The 24,269-nt window shown below is 33.2% G+C and overlaps 1 protein-coding gene across 2 annotated transcripts in view; it reads left to right on the top strand.

The window, feature by feature from the left end:
- Positions 1-24,269, top strand: part of LOC146527253 (glutamate receptor 1-like) — a 207,565-nt gene that overhangs the window by 171,272 nt on the left and 12,024 nt on the right. For both annotated transcript variants that reach the window (XM_085205680.1, XM_085205681.1), the window contains exons 7-15: positions 9,029-9,282; positions 10,327-10,458; positions 11,735-11,926; positions 14,612-14,719; positions 15,300-15,522; positions 15,733-15,827; positions 21,018-21,182; positions 21,596-21,730; positions 22,663-22,751. In XM_085205680.1, the coding sequence (XP_085061806.1) occupies positions 9,029-9,282; positions 10,327-10,458; positions 11,735-11,926; positions 14,612-14,719; positions 15,300-15,522; positions 15,733-15,827; positions 21,018-21,182; positions 21,596-21,730; positions 22,663-22,751 (1,393 nt within the window). The remainder of the gene's footprint in view (positions 1-9,028; positions 9,283-10,326; positions 10,459-11,734; positions 11,927-14,611; positions 14,720-15,299; positions 15,523-15,732; positions 15,828-21,017; positions 21,183-21,595; positions 21,731-22,662; positions 22,752-24,269) is intronic.

Consider the following 24,269-nt stretch of genomic DNA (forward strand, 5'->3'; position numbering starts at 1 on the left):
GTCCTAAAACAATACTTTTCTATATTCCCATACAAAAGATTCGTATTAATATCTACTTAAAAGTCAATTTGGACTTTAATACCCTACTATAAAGTTTAAATGTTAGTAGCTGGATTCCTGGAAGACAAAATTGATTGACGTTAGTATCGTATAAATATTATAGCCCAAGATCCCAGAGCCGCCAGACCAACGTCATTTTAGCAAAGCTGAAATTTTGAGGACTAATAGTCTTACATATAGTTAAGACAGTATGCTTACTCACTAACATGAAGATGGGATCCTTACAGAGGTAGAGAAAAATAACGGTATATCGCTTTTTGGGAAAATGATAAAGCCATCGGATTGATCTGGTTGCTTAGGGTCTGCTGCTAGAGGGGTCTTGAAATAGTCCGTAAATAATATATTTTAAATTTTAGATTTACTTTAATGTAATTTGCCCCAATTTTAAAGAACTTTTATGACGTCTGGCAGAAGTAAAGGTCCACGTGGAAGAATGTGAAGTATACATTTTTTACTTTAAAACATATATAAAAACTCTCTTCCTTACTTAAGGGAGCGTTTTCATTTGACACTTCCAAGTAAAAGACTTGTACATTCATGTGTAACTCTAAGAAAGCTTGAGTGCCCTATATTTAATACCTCTTCATATGAAAAATCCTTCACAGTTCAAGCAGTGCGCTTATGGAACTCACTACCTAACTCTATACTGTCGGGCAATCCATCTCTAAATACTATTAAAATCAAATTAAAACAACATTTCTAAAACTCAATTAGAATCTTAAGTAGTCGTTTTGTCTTTTTTTTATTAATTTTCTTTTTCTTTTTCAACTCTTTTATGTCATTGTATATATTTATGTAGGTATAGTAATATTGATTAATATTATGTATATTTGTATGTAGTATTATTATTATTATTAACATTATATTAAAATACCGCATCCGAATCATTTCTTTTAACATCCCTTTACATTCAAGGGTTTCTGGTAGAGATCTCTGTTAGAGATAAGTTATCCATTGTACAAATTTTTTCTGTTATCATAAGTTTTCTGTATTTTCTTTCTTGTGTGGTACATAAATAAATTTAAAAAAAGAGACTTTCTACTTTAACGCAACTGGAAGTGTGCTTTAAGTTGGCACTATCTCTGATGGTTTATTAAGTTAGAGAGTCTTAAGTACATATTGGACTATCAATCCTCAAAATTTCAGCTTTGTTAAAATGATGTAGGTCTGGGGGCCCTGGGATCTCAGTCTATTAATGTCAATATTTGTCAATATTTCCATGGTAAGATGTCAATTGAAATGTAAACGTCTCATTGTGCATCTATATTACTAAATCTAAAAGCCACAAATTTTATAAAATTAATAAAGTGTTGTGTATTTGTGACTTACTAAATATGCCTTCTATAAGGCGGTGGACAAATTTAGGCAGAAGAATCTAATCGTACTGCCCAGAACGTGAAGATTGCAATGAACGTGAACACGATAGTTGACTGATATGATAATTGTGCAAATTTGAATCGAGCTGCTTTTTGTTACGATATATCAATTGATGCCAGCAGTGCCTACAGCTGTGTTGCTATTGGACCTATGAACTCAGCTTGCCAATATTGTAAGGTTATTGTAAAAACTCAGTTTGCCAATCAATTTGGTGGCGCAATGATTTTATTATAAGGAGGAGGATTGCCAGTGGTTCCACGTTCCATGCAAGCTGATGAACTGAATTCATGTTTAAAGTCCTCGAAATTGTGGAAACATGTCAAGGTATTACATTTAAGCAAGAATATGCGTGTCATGTTGCAAAATGATCAATCTGGATACATATTCTCTAAACAACTCATTGATATTGGTAATGGCAAACTTCCTATATATGCGCTGACTGGCTGCATCACCTTTCCTGATTGTTTTTGTCAGTTAACGTAATCAAAAGATGAACTCATTCATAAAGTGCTTCCAAATGTTGCTGAAATGTTGCTGATTATTTATTCCATAATTGGTTGAGCGAAAGAGCTTTACTGGCTGCCAAACACACTGATGTAAATGAATTAAATATAAATTTTCAAGATGGCATTCCTGGCAAAATAAGGACACATATGTCAGTTGATACGGCAACTAATGAAGATGATGTCGTGAACTATCCACCGGAATTTTTAAATTCACTTGATTTGCCAGGATTGCCACCTCACAACCTTCAATTAAAGCTTGAATGTGTAGTTATAATGTTGCGAAATATTAACCAACTGAAACTTTGTAACGGCACACGATTAGCGATAAAAAATAATGAATAACGTAATAGAAACAATCATATTGAAAGGAAAGTATAAAGGAGAAGACTTTTTGATGATGCGGGGCATCCCAATGATTTCGACTGACATACCATTCGAGCTTAAAAGACTACAGTTTCCAGTACGGCTTGCTTTCGCAATGACTATAAACAAATCCCAGGGACAGTTATTAAGTGTTTGTGGTATTAATATAGAAAACTCATGTTTCTCGCATGTTCTGTTGTATGTTGCCTGTTCCCGTGCTGGAAAACCATCTGCTCTGTTTGTTTACGCGCCAGATAACCAAACAAAAAATAACGTGTACCATAAAGTACTACAATGAAAATGAGACTGAATTTAGAATAAGTAAAAATAAAATAAAATATAATAAGTAGGCATCATAATAAGATATCAGAAATTGTTATTTTTATTATCATTTTTAATGAATATTATAAGAATTAAAAATGATTTAAGTTTTTATTTTTTTATCTTACTAGCTGACCCGGTGTCGCGAATAGCAGAATACATATTTAAAAAAAAATCACCTGTTAGGCGATACGAAGTTCGCGGGTCTGCTAGTCTATATATATATAAAAGGACTTGTCCTCACTGACTGAGGTAAGACGCACGCACAGCCGTAACCGCTGATAGTAGAAACGTGAAATTTGGACATATGTTTACTTTCGTAATCTGGACATCCACTAAGAAGGGATTTTGAAAAGTTTTAACCCTAAAGGGGTGAGATAGGGGTTGAATGTTTGTATGGAAAAAAAATTAAATCGGCACCGATTTTTATAAAATTTGAAATTTAGATTTTTAAAAGTATTTAATTGAACACGTGTTTCATCGTTTTCTAGAATACTCCCCCTAAAGGTGCAAATAAGAGGTTGAAAGTTTGTATGGAAAAATCTTTAAAACGCCACCGATTATTATAAAATTTTAAATTTAGACTCTTAAAAATATTTGATTGAACACATGTTTCGTGGTATATTTTAATTCATTCCCTAGGGGTGCAAATAAGGGGTTGAAAGTTCGTATGGTAAAATGTTTAAATCGCCACCGATATTTATAAAATTTTAAACTTAGGCTCTTAAAAATATACCATTGAACACATGTTTCGTGGTTTATTTTAATTCATCCCCTAGGGGTGTAAATAAGGGGTTGAAAGTTTGTATGGAAAAATCTTTAAATCACCACCGATTTTTATAAAATTTGAAAATTAGACTCTTAAAAATATTTCATTGAACACATGTTTCATGGTTTATTAGAATTCACCCCTAAATACGCAAGCGAAGCTGCGCGCGTCCGCTAGTTAAATTATATGAATACTTTCTAAATACTCTATCAATCCGTTAAAGGGCGCCTGTTTTGTTTATCCTTATTTTTTAATTATTTCCAGTAAAGGCCATTTCGAAGCCAGTTCTGGCGCAGGGGAACGAGCGTGTGACTGTAACCGCAACAAGTTTGGATTGTGGATTTTAGGATTCGATCCCCACTCGAAGAAATGAAACATTTAATATTTTTATTTCTTCACTCTGGTTTTAAGGCATTTTAAGGCAAGGCGGTATTGGGTTCCACTACTCAACACGGAATGCCTCCAGAATTAGACGGAAAGTAGAGAGCGGAATGCCTTAACACTGGGTGCTCTTCCTTAGTTTGACTAGGCACTCTATGAAAAGTCATTTCATCGATTTTAGCTATAAAGCTAAAATCACATATGTTACTTGCGTAGTCAATATCACGATTTCTATGTACCAAATTTGATACTATAACCATCAGTATTAACGTTTTTTTAGGACAATCTCAAATGTATTGAAAATTGTCATAATTGAAATACTAATACTGGATTGAGCTGTGAAACTATGTCTGCGACGTACGGATTACTTGCAAATTATAACTAATTAAATATAAATAAAATAATTTTATTTACACACTTATTGCCTTAAAGAAGATTTATTAAAGAATTATAATATTGTCATACACCATAATTTATAGTTATAAGATTCTCAATAGATTTTTACTTCACATTTTTAACCTAAATATTAAAAACATGTTTATTTCATTTACTGATTGAATACACACAAAATAGAAAACTTCCTCACAGACTAATTATTATTTACATGCTATAAAAAGCTATTTGAAAAGTAAATAAATCGCTGAGTGGAAATTTTTTTTTATAATTCTTTATGACCACAAATTATAACATTTTCCGATTCAACTCCGTTTCACTATCCAATTTTATTATTGAGTTATGAATGTGGCCTGGAAGTGAATACACTCTCGATTCCTAGCCTTTCCATAATATCGAAATATTGAAATTTCATTCACACTGAATGGTGCTCGTGAAAGCCGATGTATATTTTATTTACATTCGAACTCTTTATGCCACATTTTTTAACTCAAACCCAACCGTAACTAAAATAAAACTCGACATCAACTGTAGACTCGACTAAATTTTGTAGAACGTTTCATTTTAACGTTTCTCCAATTACAATTAAATACAGCAAGCAAGGAAGTTTACTCCACAAACATTGTATTTTGTTTGCGAAAGGCTGAATTCGTCGCCACTGTAAACACTTGCTATCGGCCACACTGAAATGAGTCCAATGTATATTTGTCGAAGGATTAAGCAATATTTCATAGCACAGAGGCAGAGTTGGACGTTGTTCTGAAAAATGTTTAGCAATTCAGAGTTACCTTTTAATATTCAGTTAATCTTACTATAAGTACAGCCGTCGGTATGTATGAGACCAGACCAGGCGCTGACTGTGTACGCCATAGGTCGTGTGTTCGACACTCGCTCGAGGAAATGAAATACATATTTAATATTTAAATTGTTTCGCTTTGATGTCGAAGCAAAGCTCGGTTTTGAGTTTCACTCAAAAAGCAATGCCTCCAGAAGCTATTCTGCCAAAACTGCAACATGTGGACTCAAAAAAAGAGTCAGTTTGTACGTACTGCTGAAAAACTTTTTGACTCGAATTTGGCAAGCGTGAAGAGCAACTTAGCGGAATAACGACAAGAAATGCAATACGAACAAGCTTGAACATCTCAGTTTAGTGTATACGGTAGAATAAACAAGCTGACTGTAAAATTTTCGTTGCGTATTATTTAATTACTGGGATTCAAAGTAACATTAGTATAATAATGATGGTCGTGGTAGTTGTCGTTGTCGCACGTGCCTGACTTTAATTGCTTAAAGTAGAGAGCAATTAGCATAGACTGAATGTAGTAGAATACAACGAATACCGCGGGTTTTCTTTGCCTATTTATATTTATTTTAATGTTAACGCAGAAGTAGGCAAAGGGAACCTGGAAACCGAATGATAACGGTGTGTCTTAATCACTCTTTTATCTTTAAGACAATTCCGTTACCCATTTTCTGTTGAATTCTAGAGACAATTCTACACCCCATTATCAAAATAAGGACAAAGTACAAAATATTTCATTTCTTCGAGTAGGAATCGAACCCTCGACTTGTCGTATTTACAGTCACATGCTTGTGCCCCTAAGCAACGAGTGACCTCGTACAAAATTTTATTGGCAATTATACAAAGAAAGACGGACCAGTTAAGTTCGAGTAGGACTAGCCCTACGAAGGTTCTGTACCAATTTCAGGATTTACCTCCCATTTACGTACAATTGTACATAATTTTTGTTAAATTTAATTTTTCCCTTTTGAATAAAATGTACTATAAAAAAAAAATATTTTTTTCTAGGAAATACATATTAATTTTCACTTTTCATCTTTTTCCGAAAAGTGAAAATTCATATGTATAACTGTAGGTACTATTACTACTATTTTATAACTATGTATTTTATACTAATATTTTATAACTGTAGGTCCACGGGTGCCCTATAGGTTCAATTACCCTTTAGGCTAGAAACCTAAATTTTAATATTTTCTATTAATTTCAGCCTGATCTTGGTATATATACTATTCACAGACAACAAAGTGTACAATGTAAGTACAATGATACCATTCTTACATTTTGTAAGTACGGAACCCTAAAAAATCAAACCAATATCGAATCTGCGATATTGTACCATCCATACCTATATTATAAATTCGAAAGTAACTCTGTCTGTCTGTCTGTCTTTTACGCAATCAGGGCCAAACCGCTAATTTAATTGTGATAAAATACTGATATAGAGATACTTGAGGGTTCCGGGATGAACATAGGATACTTTTTTTTTTCCATACTTGTAATATTTTCGATATATAACCAACAAATTAAAATAATTAATTTCACATGCAATTTATTCCGCCATGTTAATAACAATCGTCGCTACGCGTTGCTAAGCAACGGCTTGCAAAGTTTGTTGTTTTAAGAACACGTCACCCAAAGTGAGTTTGCTTAATGCATACATGGCGCGCGCTGATATAGATTTGTATACATTAACAAAAATTAAATGATTTCTATAATTTGATATTCATCCTTATGAAAATAAATATAATAGTCACTTTTAGCATTTCGTCTAGATGGAAATTGTAGTTTACTGTATAACATTCTAATAAATAATTAAGATGTCACTGATTCCAAATGACCTAGCCTACGAGTGGTATAGTATGACCGACGCGAACGGGCAGATGACTTTGATGATTTTGTAAAGTTTTATATATTTTCGAATTACTATTATTTTTTATGTAACTATTTGCTGCTTATAATTAATTTATCTCCGTTCGGTTATCTATACCGATGTTATACACTTAAAATATCGTAATTTTAATCATTTGGGATTTTATTTAATATTGTTCGCAAAAATTAATAATTATTTAATATAGAAAAAATTTTAGTACGCGCGCACGGCAAACTTTAGGTACTTTTTCTAATATTAAGTTAATTCCTTTAGTTACTTTTACTTCCTTTGTTTGTTCATTTCGGTTACTTAGATATTTTTTCTAATAATAAATCTCCACTTATTATTATTTTTTAACTTATTTTAATTATTTAGGCTTATATTTTCGCGGGCGTAGCCGCGTCCGGGCGTAGTAAGCTAATATATCACCAAACAAAGAACATCAATTTTGACCGATAATAATGTAAACTAACATGACATTTGTGAACACCATTAGTCTCGCCGATGGCCCAAATCTAACGATAATGCTTCTATTACGCAGATGTCAACCCTTTTCTAGCGGACGATGTCTTCACGCCAATCTTTTCGCGGATATTACTTTCAAATTATGACTACATACATACAGAGCATAATTAGACTGTGATGAATGACGGTTTTATCTTTTCGTTTCCTCTTGATGTGTCCATTTACAGTAGTTTTCAAACTTAAAATTAATAAAAACGTAGGCAGAGGTAACCTAGTGTCATGCCGTTCCTCATTTTCCACCAAATTTTGGCTCGACACCAGAGCGAAGATATCAGAAGAGGATCCACAAACCTTGCGTTACATTCACACTATTTGTTCCTGCGTCAAACTTGGCCTCTAAAAATAAGTAATTAAAATCTTTGTAAATCCTGGCTTTTTGGAAAAACTAAATTTGAAGTCATTTATTTTTGAAAACATTAAGTTACATAAGTAGTTTATGGATTCTATTTTCATACATTAATTTACCTACATCGCTGTAGTTACGATGCAGTATTAAATTTCACCTCTGCCAACTTGCATCAAGTTACGTAGACGTTGTCTCTGCGTTCTTTAAGAGAAAATGAGGTTAGTACGTGATTAAAACAATATAGAATTAATAACTTATCTGAATTCTTATCTTTCGTAATAGGCGGAAGGTGTGGATTCCCTCTGCCTATCCTGCTGTGTGCGGGATACAGCGTGAAGCTGATTTAATATTTTTTTTTTTCTTCCGTTTTGTGAGCGATTTCTATGTAAAATTCAGTATTGATTTACTTTTGTTCTTCTACTCCTATTATGTTAATAATACATATATAATAAAAGTATTTTTAGTAAATATTAAATCCACATATTGTATTCAAAGAGGCAAAATCATATAACGACAAAGGAAACATCAACATCACATCAGCTTTCAAATATTTCTGACGTTATTGAACAAGTTGCAACTCGACACAGTTAATTGCTTCACATGCTACATTTTTGTATCGCAATGAATAAACCTTTGACTTTTTACATTGGAGTGTAAAATTTCAAATCTACAGCATTTATAATGGCGTAGCGTCGGCTTAATTGGTGCGGAAACCTTTCAGCTATAACGATAAACTAGGAAATTAAAATTCCGCAATTTATGTAAATAAAGTTATTTTTTATTTATAAAATTACATTAAACTCGACGTGAAATGAATGGAGAATTTACATCAAATTAATTAATTTGTGAGGGTTACAAAACTGGCGTAGATTTGTGTTTTTTTTTTTAATAATTTTTATAAATGTTTAGTTAAAACAATAGTTGACGTTAATGGCAGTTATAATTTCTAAATGTTCATATACCATAAATAATCAATTTCGTATAGCGTAGTTTCGTATAGGGATTTAGTGTAAATAGTGTCTAAAACTTAGTTAGTAGATCTCTTAACCTACACCGCTAAATGAGAAAAAAGCATGAAGATAAAACAATAAAAGATTATCAAAATTAGACTCTTATTTTGCTTATTATTTAAATTGAATAATTAATCATCATTTAATTGTTTTATTAAACAGAATAAATACATAATTATTGTGAAAAATAATATTACTGACCTTGACCCAAATATAATGCATAAAAATATTATAAAAACAAAACATTTATAGAAAATAGCTTACGGGCAGTATAGCGACATTTTAACCTGTTTCTTTCTTTACAGGTCTGCTGCGCCTACAGCATCTCTACCAAAGCCTGCAACCAGGGAAGGCATCGTTTCGCATTACAAATGTGAAACGGGTGGCCAATGCGACAGAAGTGGTCACATTTCTCGTCTCCCTGGAAAAGATCGACCGCTGGAGCAACAAATACGTCATCCTCGACTGTGGAACCCAACTTGCAAAAGATGCACTAATTTTGCACGTACGCGACGTGCATCTTGGCCGACGAAACTATCATTACTTTCTAAGTGGTCTGGTGAGTGCCCAACCAGTCATCGTTAAGCCACTGCGGTATCTCCAAGCTATTCCGCTTCCAGGTATTATGCCGAAAATTGGGGTTGTTAGTACTCTGGAACGGTTGTAATTTTTACAAATGGATTTCTGCTATGGAAGTACGGCAATAAAATGGATAAAGTGCACCGAGAATGCAATTACGTGCTAGTATTTGGATAATATTTTCTGTTTTACAAATATTAGTGTATTGGACTGTTATAGCCGATTTATCGTTAGCTTATTATGCTATTGCCAGAATTTGTGTTTGTTTCATTTCGTCGTTTGGAATGGATAATAATAGAAGAAATTAAGATAAACATGTTATTAGTATTACATAATTATTACGATTAATTTATTTATCAGAATGTACTTTTTTTGTGTATTAACTTATGCTATGGGGGAACGGAGTATATTAACACTTAGGTTCGGTGCCACGTACCCTGATGTGCGTGGAATATAGCTTGCACATACAATATCTCATAAATATTTAACACATACCTATAAGCATATAAAAGTAAGTTGATGATAAAGTCATCTAAATAATTGGCTATTCGTCTATACTAATCAATGGGCTCGAAATGAAGAACCGTTATGTATTATCAGAGCACAATAGACGTTGCTAATTTTTAATCTGCATATATGTAGATACGTTGCATTGAATAAGCTTTCTAATTAGCTTTAGACAAAAACGTAAAAAAAAATATAACCAAATAAAAAATATACGCTCGAACTGTTAACGTGACCCATTTTCATTTTGTCTGGTTAGTAAAAAGACAGTCAGTTCGGGGTTCGTTCAAACAAAATGTTCTATTTACATGAATGGAAAAGTCTTCACTAATAAGCATAGTTCATTAAAAATTCACACGAACTGTAAATAGAAGTGTGTCACTAGGTACATATATACACGTATGTATGTATGTATGTAGCGTGGTCATTATATTACTCAGAAACATTTGCGCAAATGCGTAAAAGGGTCAACTATTCTCTGTAAGTTTAATTGGGGGTTCAAATTTACGCCTTGTTTCAGGTAATGGATGATCGTTGGGAAAAAGACGTAACTGAGTTTGGTGCTATAAACATCACAGGTTTTCGTGTTCTCGATGTTTCTAGAAAGATGGTTCAAAATTTCATTGAGCTCTGGCGCAGTGATTCCATTTCGGTAAGTTAACTATTAACTTATCTATTAATTATTTTAGAGGCATTTTAAAGGCAAACTCAAGGGAATGAATTATAATTTATAAATATATTCATTTCTTCGTTCTGGCACATGTGAAATGCCTCAAAAAATACGGAAAGTAAATGGAAAGTGAGAAACGGAGTGTCTTAACACTAAATTTCATCTGCCTACCCTACTGTGTGCGGGATACAACGTTAATCTGATCTATTAACTTCAAATAGTTAACTAAGTAACTTAGTCATAGCACCTAAAACCATATGATGAAATTATTTTGTAAGACTATAAATTCGTATTCAAATTCAATACACAAATTGCACTTAGAAAACACGACCATAACGTTAACAAAACTACAAAAACAAACACAAAAAATACATTGATAAGCTAGAACAGCATCAGCATACAAAACATATCATATTAGGCAACCCGACTAACAATCCTTGGAGAAACGTTATTAGATTTCACCAAACGATAGTAAAATCAATACAAGATACTCCCAAGAGAACAATCAAGGATCCCTGCAAACGTGGTTCATTCACATTCATCTCGACAGCCAGGGTCACTAAAAACAAGGGTGTAGGTTAGTATTACATATTTACGTGATTGTAATAACCAAGTTGGGCACGATCCCAAATCATTATGAAATTCTAATTAGCAGGCGATCTTTGTGAACTGGCTTTTCTTAGTAATAGTAGAAACAGCTTGGTTCTTTTCTTATTTAGCCAGTTGTGTCCAAATTTTAGTAGATTAATCTTTTTTTAGCATCAATCTATTTTATGCACAAAGTCGTCCAAGGAAATATTTGAACCTAGTGCTAAGACATTTCGTTCCCATTAAGACACTTCCATTCCCCACTTTCCGTTGAATTCAGAGGTAATGTTTGTTGGCACAAGCGTGCGACTGTCAACACGACCTTCAGTATTTAATATTTTCGCTCTGGTAACGAGGCAAAGCGCGACGTTGAATTTCACCACTCAACACGCAAAACCTCCAAGATTCGGCAAAAAGTGGGGAATGGAAGTGTTTTAACGAGGACGGAATGTATTAACACTAGGTTCCCAGGCTCCTTTTAAAAAAAGACAATAACATTTCTACAGGCAATAACAAATAACATTTCCATGTAACATATGCATTAAAATAAATAACGCAACTGCGCCAAAATAACATCTATCACAATAACGAAATTTAATTAAAATTTGATATATTCCTATTACATCACTTTATATCCTTCGATTACTGTTAAATATATTGTTTTCCTTAGGCCCAGGCTGCGCTTATGTACGACACAGTCCAAGTGCTGGTCGACGCTGTTCTCCGGATGCTTCGCAAACGCCCTGACTTCATACGCACCACTAATCGTCGCGTCGAAAACGGCTCCTACATGGACTGCCACACCAAAGACCAAGTTGTCTTCTTTGAATTTGGAGAGAGGATATCTCGTATCATCAAACGGGTAAGTTAATAGAAAAAAAATAATACTTGCTTAAAATTCCCAGTAACTTGCCCTAATATATTGAATTGCCTAAAATATTATTAATAGACGTAGCGGATACCTCGCTGAATAGCCGTAAAAACTTTTACTGATAAAATTCAACTGTTTCAAACATAACAAATTGAGATTCTCATACGAATAATTTTCCAATAACTTCACATGCCAGCGAGATTCACTCCTGATGTATTTATTTTAGATGGCGAAATTATTCCATTCAATTATATTACAGCATATTCTTTCCTCTAGAGATATTTAAAATTCCCCATTGCTTATGCGAATGAATGACGCCAATTCGTACATTCAGTGACTGCGAGCGAATGGTTCATTACTTTTGTCAATCGTTGTATTCGAATATAAAAATACTTGTGTAATTTAAATGCTATATGTTGTCATCTTAGCCCGTTGCTCCTCATGTGCAACTTTTGAACTCAACGAGAGGTAGACGGGAGATATATGTAAATGCTCGTACATAAATGTGACCTAAATATTTATAGAAATCTGTTACTTGAAGTGAAAAAAAATGATGTTTACAATTTTCTGTATTTTTAATTGCTTTTAATATTTATAATGTTTTTTTCACTGAAAAAGATAAACTCAATTAACATTACGTAATTATAACATATTCACATAACGTCACAAGCAATATAAAATATTAAAGTTTTTAATAATGCAGTTTAAAATCATATTTAATGAAATTCGTCATCATACAAAAAATTCACATCTAATATAAAACTAGATAACGCTGGCAAGACACGAAGGTATGCCCTCTCATGACAAGTGTCTCCACCTTTGTGGGATTTAAGAACATCTAAATTCTGTCAACTCAAATATAATGTTGTTTAGTCACTAAAAATATAAAACTTAAAAAATGAATTTATTATATGTTTGTCTTAACACTGTTCCTCCTGTCTACACTATTATATTCGGAAAACAGTGTAATTCTAAAGAATACTCAAATTCTATTTAAAATAATCTCTTAAAGATCTGTATTAACACACTGAGGCAATGCTGTGACTAAGATAAAATTTATAATACATTTATAGAAACATATATCAAATTATTATCAGTATGATAACAGATCAGCAAAAACCTTTTAAATAAATATATTTTCCAAACATTCTAAAAATCTGTTAACATATAAAATACCAATAACCAATATCTCAATATATTTGAAGAGTTGAAAACGAACCAGTTGCCGTAAAACATACCATTACACAATATAAAGCTTAACAAAGGGAAGAAATGATTCGAAATCGAATGCCTTGCAGTTGTTCGTATTAAAAACGTGAATGGATTCCTCTTGCTAAAACTAAGCTAACGAGTGGCGAGGATATTGCGGATCTCTATGAGTTTCCTATTTCTTTGTTCAGTAAACGTTAGGAATGGGGACATCTTAAATTTCGCCGCTTTATACTCGTATCACAGAACAATCGTGTTCTATACTCTTGGACTTGAAAAGGGATTACGTTGCCTTGAATTTTTAAAACATTTTATTGTGCGAGTGCCTTTATTCTTATTGGACACGAGAAATGTACGCCGTAAACAGACAATAGGTTAGACATTTTTGTTTTAACAAATACTTTTTATTCGAAATACCCACATATATTAGGTACATAAATAAAAAAGTATGGTCGCTTCTACGCTAAATTTACCGTTTCATTTAGCGCTATATTTCGAATTATATTTCTCCTCTTTTACAGATATCATGAATGTTTAATTTAAATTATAATATTTTGTCCTTTTAAAAATATATTTTATTATAGGATTTTTGTTCAATGTGTACAAAACTCGAGCACTGGACAACAAAGACTTTTTATAACAGAGGTAACGAAAAGTATTACGGACGTTCCTCACATTTTTCATACATTAGATAGACCCGAAAATTTAATTTGGCGAGCAATTTTTCCGAATCGATTTTGAGTCTACGAGCCTTTAGAAACACGGCGTAAAGCTGTCTATTCACTATATAGCGATAGACCTCATTCAATTCTTTACATCCTTATCATTTATATTGTAAAATAGCAGTTGTATATATTTATAATTTAAAATATGGTCAAAAGTACAGTATTTGTAGGTAATGTTTATCTTAATCTTATTGGAAAACTTAAATAAAGTATAATAGTTTAATGAGATTAACATGTGATAAAATAAACTTATCTAAAAATAAATTAAATAATACGTCTAACTAAAATATATTAAAATATCTCTATCATTAATTTATCATTCACAAAGCTGGTAATTTGATCGACATTGTCTGCGAGCCCATAAATCCAGTAGGTGGATAGCCTAAGGCTGGAATCAAATTAAGTGGAATTATACAAGCGTACACAGGTGTTGAAAATGGGTCCGATTTTTTATATTGAATTTGTAGAGGTTTTACCCATGTACGAAATGGTTAATTATTATTGATTAATTACGATTAGGTAAATTAGAGTAATTTTTTAACCATATTATGGTAAATTCACTAGTTCCATCTTTATTAAATAAAAAGTAAAACTTAAAATAAGTCCGCCTGTACTCCTGTATTATTATTTCTATAGAATTTAATTCATATTATATATGTATATTTGTTAACACAATCGTCAAATTGCTCCTGTGTGTATTGAAATTACCAAAAGCAGGTAGATATTTTATTATTTGCTGCAGACGGAGATAGAAGGTTTGACTGGCCCCATCCGATTCAACGAAGCTGGCCACCGACGAAACTTTACTCTGCAATTGATCGAAATGACTGATAAGAGGGAAATGGTTAAGGTTAGTTCAACTATCGCTTCTATCTATTAATAGGAAACTAAGTAAATAATATTCAATTATTTAACTTTTATTAATGATTACATAAATCAGATTTATATTTTTTTATTTATTTTAAATTAAGATGGAATCCAAAATATGTAGAGAAATAAAAAAAAATAATTAATAAGTAAAGAACGGAACAAATGTAACTGAAAATTTTTGAAATCATTTCTCACTCATACTAGAATTTGAATTAAATATATGCATTATTATATGCATGCAATATATGCATTTGTTTATATAAATAACCTGGAGCCGTTAAGTACGAGATTGTAATACGAATGTCATCTAAGAGCAGCGTTCCCACGTTGCACTTAGACGCTAACACCTTGCAGCATTTCTCTTCGTTATATGTTAGTTGTTTTAGTCACTGAAATATTGAAAAATATTTCATTAAAATACATGTAGGTATTACATTATGCTCATATTTTATTTTTCCTTTTATGATACCCAATTAATATTTTTTATTTACCCCTAAAATTAGACTCTCGTCATCCAAGTTTAAGGAACTATTGATAAATATAATATATGTTTTAACCAGATCGGGACCTGGTATGACAATCGGGGACTCATCCCAGTCGCCTCTAAGCTCCCGGGACTCAAGGAATTGGGCCACTACGACCGTAACAAGACCTACGTCGTCACCACCATTACTGAGGAGCCCTATGTCATGCATGCTAAGGAATTTGTCGACCCAAACGCTAAATACCGCGGCTTCTGTATTGATCTGACTTACCTTCTGATGGAGAAATTGGAAGTAAAATGTATGGTATTATTAAGTTCACATTATCATATGAAATTCAAATATTTTGCAGGCTTCACTTATTTTACTTATTACTAATATTGTTGTCTAAGTAATATAAAGATGTTGTCTTCAAAATGGGGGGGGGGATATGGGGCATCCTAAAGAATCTATTACTCTGTATCCCCAATACATTTCCTTGTCAATTGTATTAAATAGAAATCTGTTTCAGATGAAATACGACTTGTCAAAGATGATAAATATGGCGCTGAGAACCCAACTCTAGTCGGCGGATGGGACGGAGTGGTTGGAGAGCTAATACGCAAGGTGAGAATTTACTTCGCTTTTAAAACTTATGTGAAGTTGTTTTCCATTAATGTAGATATATTTTTATTGTTAAATTGAGGAAAAATAAGAGAATATCCATTTTGTTAGAGTATAAAGTTATATATTGTGAAAAATAATTGTAAAATGTGTATAAAATGTAAATGCTATTTTTTTTTTTTAAATATATGAAATATTTTTTTTATATTAACTAAAAGCGTCACTACAACTATTATAAAAATAAATAAAACTAAAATAAATTTCTCCCTCTTTAAAGTTACACAATGCGGTATTGCAAAATGTAAGATTTTATAAATTTAATTAGAACATAGCGTAGGAGCTTGTAAGACGTATAATTCCTTAGAGTGATGAAAAGTGAATCCTCAAAAATGAAATACTTACTTCATTTATTTAAGACTGAGCTGTCTAAAATTTATAAAAAAAACATATTTTTACATTTAAAAAAATATTTAACAAGACACATATTTAGACCAGTCGTGAAGCAGGGGCACAATGTGTGTCTACGAGACAGGTTGTGAGTTCGGTTTCCACTCGAGGAAATTAAATATTTAATATTTTCAATTCTGCGCTCTAGTTTCGAGGCAAAGTGTAGCATTGAAATTCGCCACGCACCACGCAATGATCGGCGGCAGATTCGGCAGATAATGGGAACGGAGTGTCTTAACACTAGGTTTTCTCCACCTATCCAACTGTGGAGGATACAGGACCTAAAAACAATACAAAAGAAGAATAGAGGAAGGTCTTAACTTAATTTGCTCACTCTCGCAATTTGTTAAATTCGATCAGAAGGTGGAGAATAGTGTTTTGATACAAACTAACTAAAATCAAGCTGAAAAAAATTCAAATCAAAACTGTATATGGATAAACAATAGAAAAATATTATGCAACAATAAATGAACGTCAACCGTAAAATAAATTGCATATCAATAAAAAAAGCACATCACAATTAAAAAGAATTCATAACTTCAATAAAATAATTCTCATTTTTCACTCAAACGTATAAAATAGCATTCAGTTTATAGGTTTTGTGCATCTATTGTCAATTGCTTATGGGTCATTTCCCATATTAATAACTCGTATAATTTATTGTAATATAAAATTTAATTTTATTATTCTTGTAAAAACTAGAAATATATATTTATTTACTTCATTCCTGAATAGCAGGACCGTTTATTCTTCGTTCTCGTGTGTTTTTGAGGGCTTGTGTTTTAACACTAAGTTCTAGGTTCCCTCTGCCAATACAGCGTGTTCCCACCCGAATGTTTAAAAGTCGTTCAATTTTACTATTAAAAGTCAGAATTAAATCGATCGCGAGTTAACACCATCCATAAGCAATGACCTGCCATACATTTGCACTGCAGTGCTAGGGAGTAAGAACAGAACTAAAGAAAGTTTTTACGAAAATTCTATTTGCATTCACTTACTTAACTACTTCACAAAGGCTCCGAAATTCATAATCTTTCATATAATCAATGAATATAAGATTTTTATTTGAATAGTTTTGTAAGTTTCTTAGGGTTTTTTAGAAAAAAAGGCAAAGTTCTTAAAATATTTTATGGTTTATTAATTTATTTGTTTACTTATGTCTATATTTAGCCAGTTGAAAGCAAACAATACAGATTCGCAACAATTACTATTTGAAAATATTACTTACAAAGATATACAAAGCAGATAAAATAGAAAAAAATTACAAATAAATAACTTAAAAAAATATATAAACGAAAATATATAAATGAAATGTTAAAAGTATAAGATAATGAATGTGTGATTAAAGATAGAAATTTTTTTTTATAACTTCACGCTGTATTTCGCACACAGCAGAGTAGGCAGGGGGAACCTAGTTTAACACTCCGTTCCCCACCTTCTGCCGAATTCTGAAGGTATTACGTGTTGAGTGGCAGAACTCAACGCCGCGCTTGCCGAGGCAAGGGCGGCGTTGAGTTCTGCCACTTGAGTTCTGTCGAGACAACAGAGCGAAGAAATAGAAATATAAATTTAAATAAATATTTCATTTCCTCGAGTGAGGAACATAAAAATCAATATAATAATTTGCTATAAAAAATATTCTTGGAATCGCTTCAAAGTATCAAGACAGCGAAGTGTCTCAAATAAATTATCCAATAACATCCTTTTACGAGGAATTGGCTCAAGTTGCGCATCACATTTAGTTTGCAAAGTATGAGAGTTATATACGAGTCAAGCTACTGGGTGCACTTAGATAACAAGTTATTTATACGATTCTACATATATTAAGGAAATAGTGATATATATGTCGTGGCGGAGGGTACAGTGTCTGACTCGAAGCGCGACGGTCGCGGATTCGATTACCGCTGGAATGAATTCCTTTGGTAACAAGATAAAGCGCAGCATCCGCCCGAGTCCACCCTTCAAAATGCAATGTCGGTAAATAAGCGGGCAATGCCAAAAGAGAGTGTCATAACACTACGTTCTATCTGCCTACCCTGCTATATGCGGTACATAGTGTAGTTAAAAAAAAATAAAAAATATTTCTATAAAAAAAGTAAAGTATTCCGTCCAATAGGAATCGAACCTATACTACGCAGATAAGATAACGCATGTGGTGTAACCTTTTTATCTCCCTTTTAGTAATATCACCTGAGTTGCATGAATTTCAAAAGCCTTATCCAAAATCCATCTCTATGCATATTCCTAACTTCTATATATATAAAATCGAAAGGTTACTCACTCATCACTAAATCTCAGAAACTACATGTTCTAGGAATCTGAAATTTTGCATAGGAGTTATTTATAGGACGTAGGTGCTCGCTAAGACGGCAATTTGCAATATTCGACTTCTAAGGGGTTGTTTTTGGGGTTGAAAGTTTGTATGAAACTTCGTTACTACAAATGCTAGGAGTCTCAAATTTTGCATGGACGTCATGACTCATGACGACGACTCATGGAGACAGAAATTAATAATAACGTAGTTCACGCAGGCAAAGCCGCAGGCGGGCCGCTCGTATTATATATAGACAGATCTATACTAATATTATAAAGTGGAAGAGATTTTTTCGTTAAACGCGCTAATCTCAAGAACTATTGGTTCGTACAAAGTTGTTATTAAGATTAAGATTGTTATTGGATAGTCCATGTATCTAGGAAAAATATTTTTAAATCGAATAATCTATGTCTGGGCTATAGGCAATTTTACATCACGTTATAACTAGTATATAAAAGGAATAGAGTAACAATAAAAATGTGACAAAACGAGAGAGCTCGAGAGCTTCCACGCTAAGTAAAACGCCTGAAGCTACGCTAAAAGTTAGTAAATAAAAAAAAATAAAAACAATAAATAATCAAAATTCACAAAATAACAGGAATAAATTTATTTAACTGTTTATCTAAATAAAAATAATTTTCGTATAATATTCGTAACTAACTTTCTTATAGTAAGAATATACTTTATATCCTAAATAAAAGTATTTAATTTTCGAAATTAATTCCTACTCAATTCTCTTATTCTATATGAATTTGTCATGTACGCGAGTATATTAAATACTAATTAAGTACATTTCATACAATAATACCTCACCAAGAACTTAGACGAGTATTATATTCATACGTGACAACAAAGCCGAGATAAAGATAATCTCGAGAACGTTAAGTTTCAAACTTGGCTACCAATATCATAGGCTGCCTAATGTTTTACATTTAAAGTACATTATGGAAAACCTAGAAGTGTCAAAAACCGCAAAATCTACTAGAATTGTGTCACGGAATATTGCTACGAAAATTTCCATAAGAGCGTCTTCAAATTTGCTCTATTTTCTCTATCGATCAATAATATATAAGTAGATGTGTAGGACGTATGTACAGGCCGCAAGGGCCAAGCGTGTAACTGTAAACACGATCGGTTGCGGGTTCGATTCCCAATCAATCTAGAATTCAGCGTAAAATGTGAAACGGAGCAACTTAACTCTAGGTTCACAGGTACCCCTTGCTTGCTCTACTATGACATTCTTTTATTGTGTATTAAATATGAATATAAGGAAAATATTTGATGGCAATGTTATAATATGTATTACAACGACGTGCAAAGCTCTAAGCAAATTTTATTCGTTCTTCTATACATTCGTTTAATATTTACATTGAACTCAAAGTAAAGTTATCTTATTTTATTTATATAAAAATTCCAATATTTTTAATGTAATATTTGTACATTTTTTTATTAAACTAGTTAAATAAATATACATTTTCATTAGTACAATCCATCCAACCACTGTTCAACTAAGCGATCTGGGATTTTTTTTTACATAAACGTTCCCCCAACTGAGAATCGAAGCCACACTCATCCGTAATACTGTTTCTATATAAGTATTCCTATAGTCTACAATTATCAGCATCTTTTGACATCTTGATAGATAGAAGCTACAGATATATTTTAGCAATATTGTAATATGATTCTTTACCTAAAAATATCATTCGTGTATTTGTTATAGCAAATGAAATGTCAAATTTAAATGAAAGTCAAACGTTATTAATTTGTTTCAATAAAAAAATATTAAAAAAATTGTACTAAGTCTATATTTTGCAGAGGTAATTTTTTTTTCATATTACAATAAATTACGTATTAGTAAACCAGCCAACCAAGCCGGGCAAGAGCCAGGTAATACCAATAAATCAATCCAGCCACCTGAAAATCCAAGTCAGACTATCCACTACCTCTCATACTTTGGCCACATAGCTCGAAGACAGTCTGATCTCAACAAACTTATTGTTGGGCGAAAAGTAGATGGTAGAAGACCTGGAGGCCGGTCCTTGCCGGTAGTCCGACGCCGTCAAAGAAATTACTGGACTCTCCATGATTAGCGCAATAAGGCAAGCAGAGCACAGGGAGGCATGGAAGCATCTCGTTTGCTCTTCCAACAAGACCTACCAGAACGGTCACGACTTTCAGTAATGAAGAACACGACACAGAAGAAGAAGCAGAGGGTTAAGACACTCCGTTCCTCACTTGTCGAGGCATTGCCTGTTGAGTGGCGGAACTCAACGCCGCGCTTTTACTTCAATAGCGGAGCGAAGAAATAAAAATATTAATAAATATTAAATTCATGAAAATCGAACCTACAACCGTCATCGTCTTTTTTCAAAACTCTATTTATATTATTTATTAAGACTTATTTATTATTAACAACTAAAATATCTTTTTAGGAGGCAGACATGGCAATCGCACCGTTGACCGTTACGATTGAACGTGAAGAAGTGATTGATTTCAGCAAGCCATTCCTTTCCTTCGATGCTACAACCAAAAAGGAGATTTCAACTGATATTGCCACTATATTCACCTTCTTACGTCCTTTGTCCATGGAGCTGTGGGTAAGTTCGTATAATCAATAAATATATTATTCATTAAACTTAATTATATAGCTATATATCTTAGTAATTTAGGGTAAAATATAAATTTGATTTAAAAAATTATAGATTCTAATTATTAAAATTTTGTGTATTAGCTTCACATATTGTTATAATATTTTTTTTATTCATTTATATTTTTAACCGCTCTTGCCCCCGAATTCTAAAGAAGTATGGAGTTGAGAAGTGTTACTTTTGCTTACCAGAATGAGGAAATGAAAATATTAAATATTTTATTTCCTCGACAAGGAATCGAACCCGCAACCTGTCGCATGCCTTTGCGCTACGGACTCACAACGATATCACATAATCTCCACGATAAAATTTTATATTACTATTATTATAACAAAATACGTGAAAACTTAAATATTTTGCAGTTTTCGATTATCGGAAGTTTCGTCGGCGTCAGCTTCTGTCTGTTCCTTGTGTCGAGATTTTCACCGAACGAATGGCGCGTTATGTCTCTTACCGATAGTCACACCACTGATAACAATGAAATTGCTACAACCAAGGTAAATTTATTAAATCTTTTAAGAAATTTTTGTTTCACTAATTTAAAGTTAAAAAAAACTATAAATATATTGAACACAATACTAGTAATAAATAATTGAGGCCAGTCGTGGCGCAGGGGCCACAAAGTATGACTGTAAAATCGACTGGTTGTGGGTTCGATCCCCACTCGAAGAAAATAAATATTTACTTAAATTTATATTTTCATTTCTTCGCTGCCGCCAGATTTCGGTGGAAAGTGTACAACGGAGTGTCTTAACACTAGGTTCCCTCTGCCTACCCTGCTGTTTAGGGATACTGGTTTAATTTTTTTTACTAATAATAAATAATATCACTAGATTTCAGTGATTATATATTATTTAAGAAGTTGGAGAAATAAGCTGAAAGCAAAACTTCAGTGTTTATTTCCATGTCACTGAGCACGTCAATAATATTTTTCCGCAACATTGCACATTGTCTCTTTCTAATTTCCGATATATTCCTTTTTTATCTTCACGCTTTATCCCGCATATAGAAGGAGAGGCAGAGGCAACCTGGAAGCCTAGTGTTAAGACACTCCGATCTCTACGTTCCGTCGAATTCTCATCGGAACTCAAAATCGCGCTTTGCCTCGTTTATACATATTTCATTCCCCCGAGTGGGAATCGAACCCACAAGTGTCGCGTTTACAGTCGCATGTGCAGGGTAGATTTCCACTTATTTATAGATTTCCACTTATTAAAGTAGAAAATTGAAAACCAAAGCTGTTCTGCCTCCAGAACTCGGCAGAAAGTGGGGAACTGAGTGTCCTTAACACTAGGTTCCCTCTCTCTACAACAATCAATTGCACAGTGGGCACACTTAGGTGCATTGAGATATAATAGCTTTTATTATAATAATAATAAATATATTTTAAAATAAAAATGAATTTTCTAAAACAACGTTCTTCTTACAGACGACTATGGTAAACGAATTTAGCCTTTGGAATTCGTTGTGGTTTTCGTTGGGATCCTTTATGCAGCAAGGCAGCGATATTGCGCCGAGGTCAGTGAATGTTGTAACGTTAAAACGTATTACACAATATTATTTTTAAGTTTACTTTAAATTTATTTTATTATATTATCATGTTTTATTTTGTTAATAGCAAAAATAATTCATGTTTTAGAACAACATTGAAACTAATAAATAAATTAAATAAGATATTTAAAATTTAATAGTAATATAAATAAATTATAAGCAAAAAATCGTTTTTAGAAAAAGCTTTTATTTAAAAGCCCTAAAAAGGAGAAAATAAAATTTGTCTTTTAAATTTTAACTATCAACTCATAACCTCATTGTACACAATTTATATGATCATAAAAGCTTGTCGCGCAATTAACTTGTGTAATTAAACTAGTGCTAATTTAATTATGTAAAATCTGCTAAGTTTCAATTTTTAAAGTTTGAATTTAATTAAATATTGATTAACGCGACAAGCTTTTATGATCATATAAATTGTGTACAATGAGGTTATGAGTTGATAGTTAAAATTTAAAAGACAAATTTTATTTTCTCCTTTTTAGGGCTTTTAAATAAAAGCTTTTTCTAAAAACGTTTTTTTGCTTATAATTTATTTTTTACTTTTTAGTTACAACTGTCTAGGTTTCTCACACTAGAGACATGTACCACGATTCCGCTTCTATGGTTAGGAATGCTGTTGGCGACACTAGACCCTTTCCGATTATAGTGTGGGTTCACCAGGGCTCGACTCTTAGTCCGTTCTTATTCAATGTAGTGCAGCCTCCATGACTGATGATGTATGCCGACGACAGCACTCATTGACGAGAACCGATTGACGCTGGAGCGTAAGATGAACCTCTGGAAGGGTACGCTTGAGAACGGCGATCTTAAACTAAATGTGTCGAAGACCGAGTACATGGCCTGCGGGAGCCCGGACTCGAGCACGATCCTTATAGGTCCTGAGCCAGCCGTTAAGTCAGAAAAGTTCAGGTACCTTGGATCCGTTATGCACGAGTCTGGAGGCATCGATCACGATGTCCATGGCCGGATAAGTTGGCCAGCACTATCTCGGCACACTCAGGAGCTTCACGTCACGGAAATGAAGATGCTGAGGTGGATGTGCGGCGTAACGCGGTCTGACCGCATACGCAACACATTCGTTCGAGGTAGTCTTGGGGTCCGTGACGTAGCGGATAAGCTCCAAGAGCGCCGCCTGAGATGGTTTGGCCACGTTACGCGCCGGTCTAAGAACTATGTCGGATGCGAGTGCCTTGCTATATCAGTTTCTGGAGTGAGACCTCCTGGACGCCCAAGGAAGCGCTGGTTGGATGTCGTGATGCCGGATGTAAGAGCCAATTTTCTAACCACCGAGGACGCAAAAGACCGCGCAAAGTGGAGTAGGTTGAGTAGGAAGGCAGACCCTGGCAATAGCCGGGATTAATGCCAGGAGGAAGAAGGTTTCTCACACTAGATGTCATATTATTTTTCTAATTATTCTCGGCAAGCCCTTTCATTTGATACCCGTATTGCAGATGTGCATAAATAATAACTATTCCGCCATCT

The sequence above is a fragment of the Heliconius melpomene genome, chromosome 21, assembly GCF_056956725.1.
Source record: "Heliconius melpomene rosina isolate 202511_hmr_F chromosome 21, ASM5695672v1, whole genome shotgun sequence".
Taxonomy (NCBI): Eukaryota; Metazoa; Arthropoda; class Insecta; order Lepidoptera; family Nymphalidae; genus Heliconius; species Heliconius melpomene.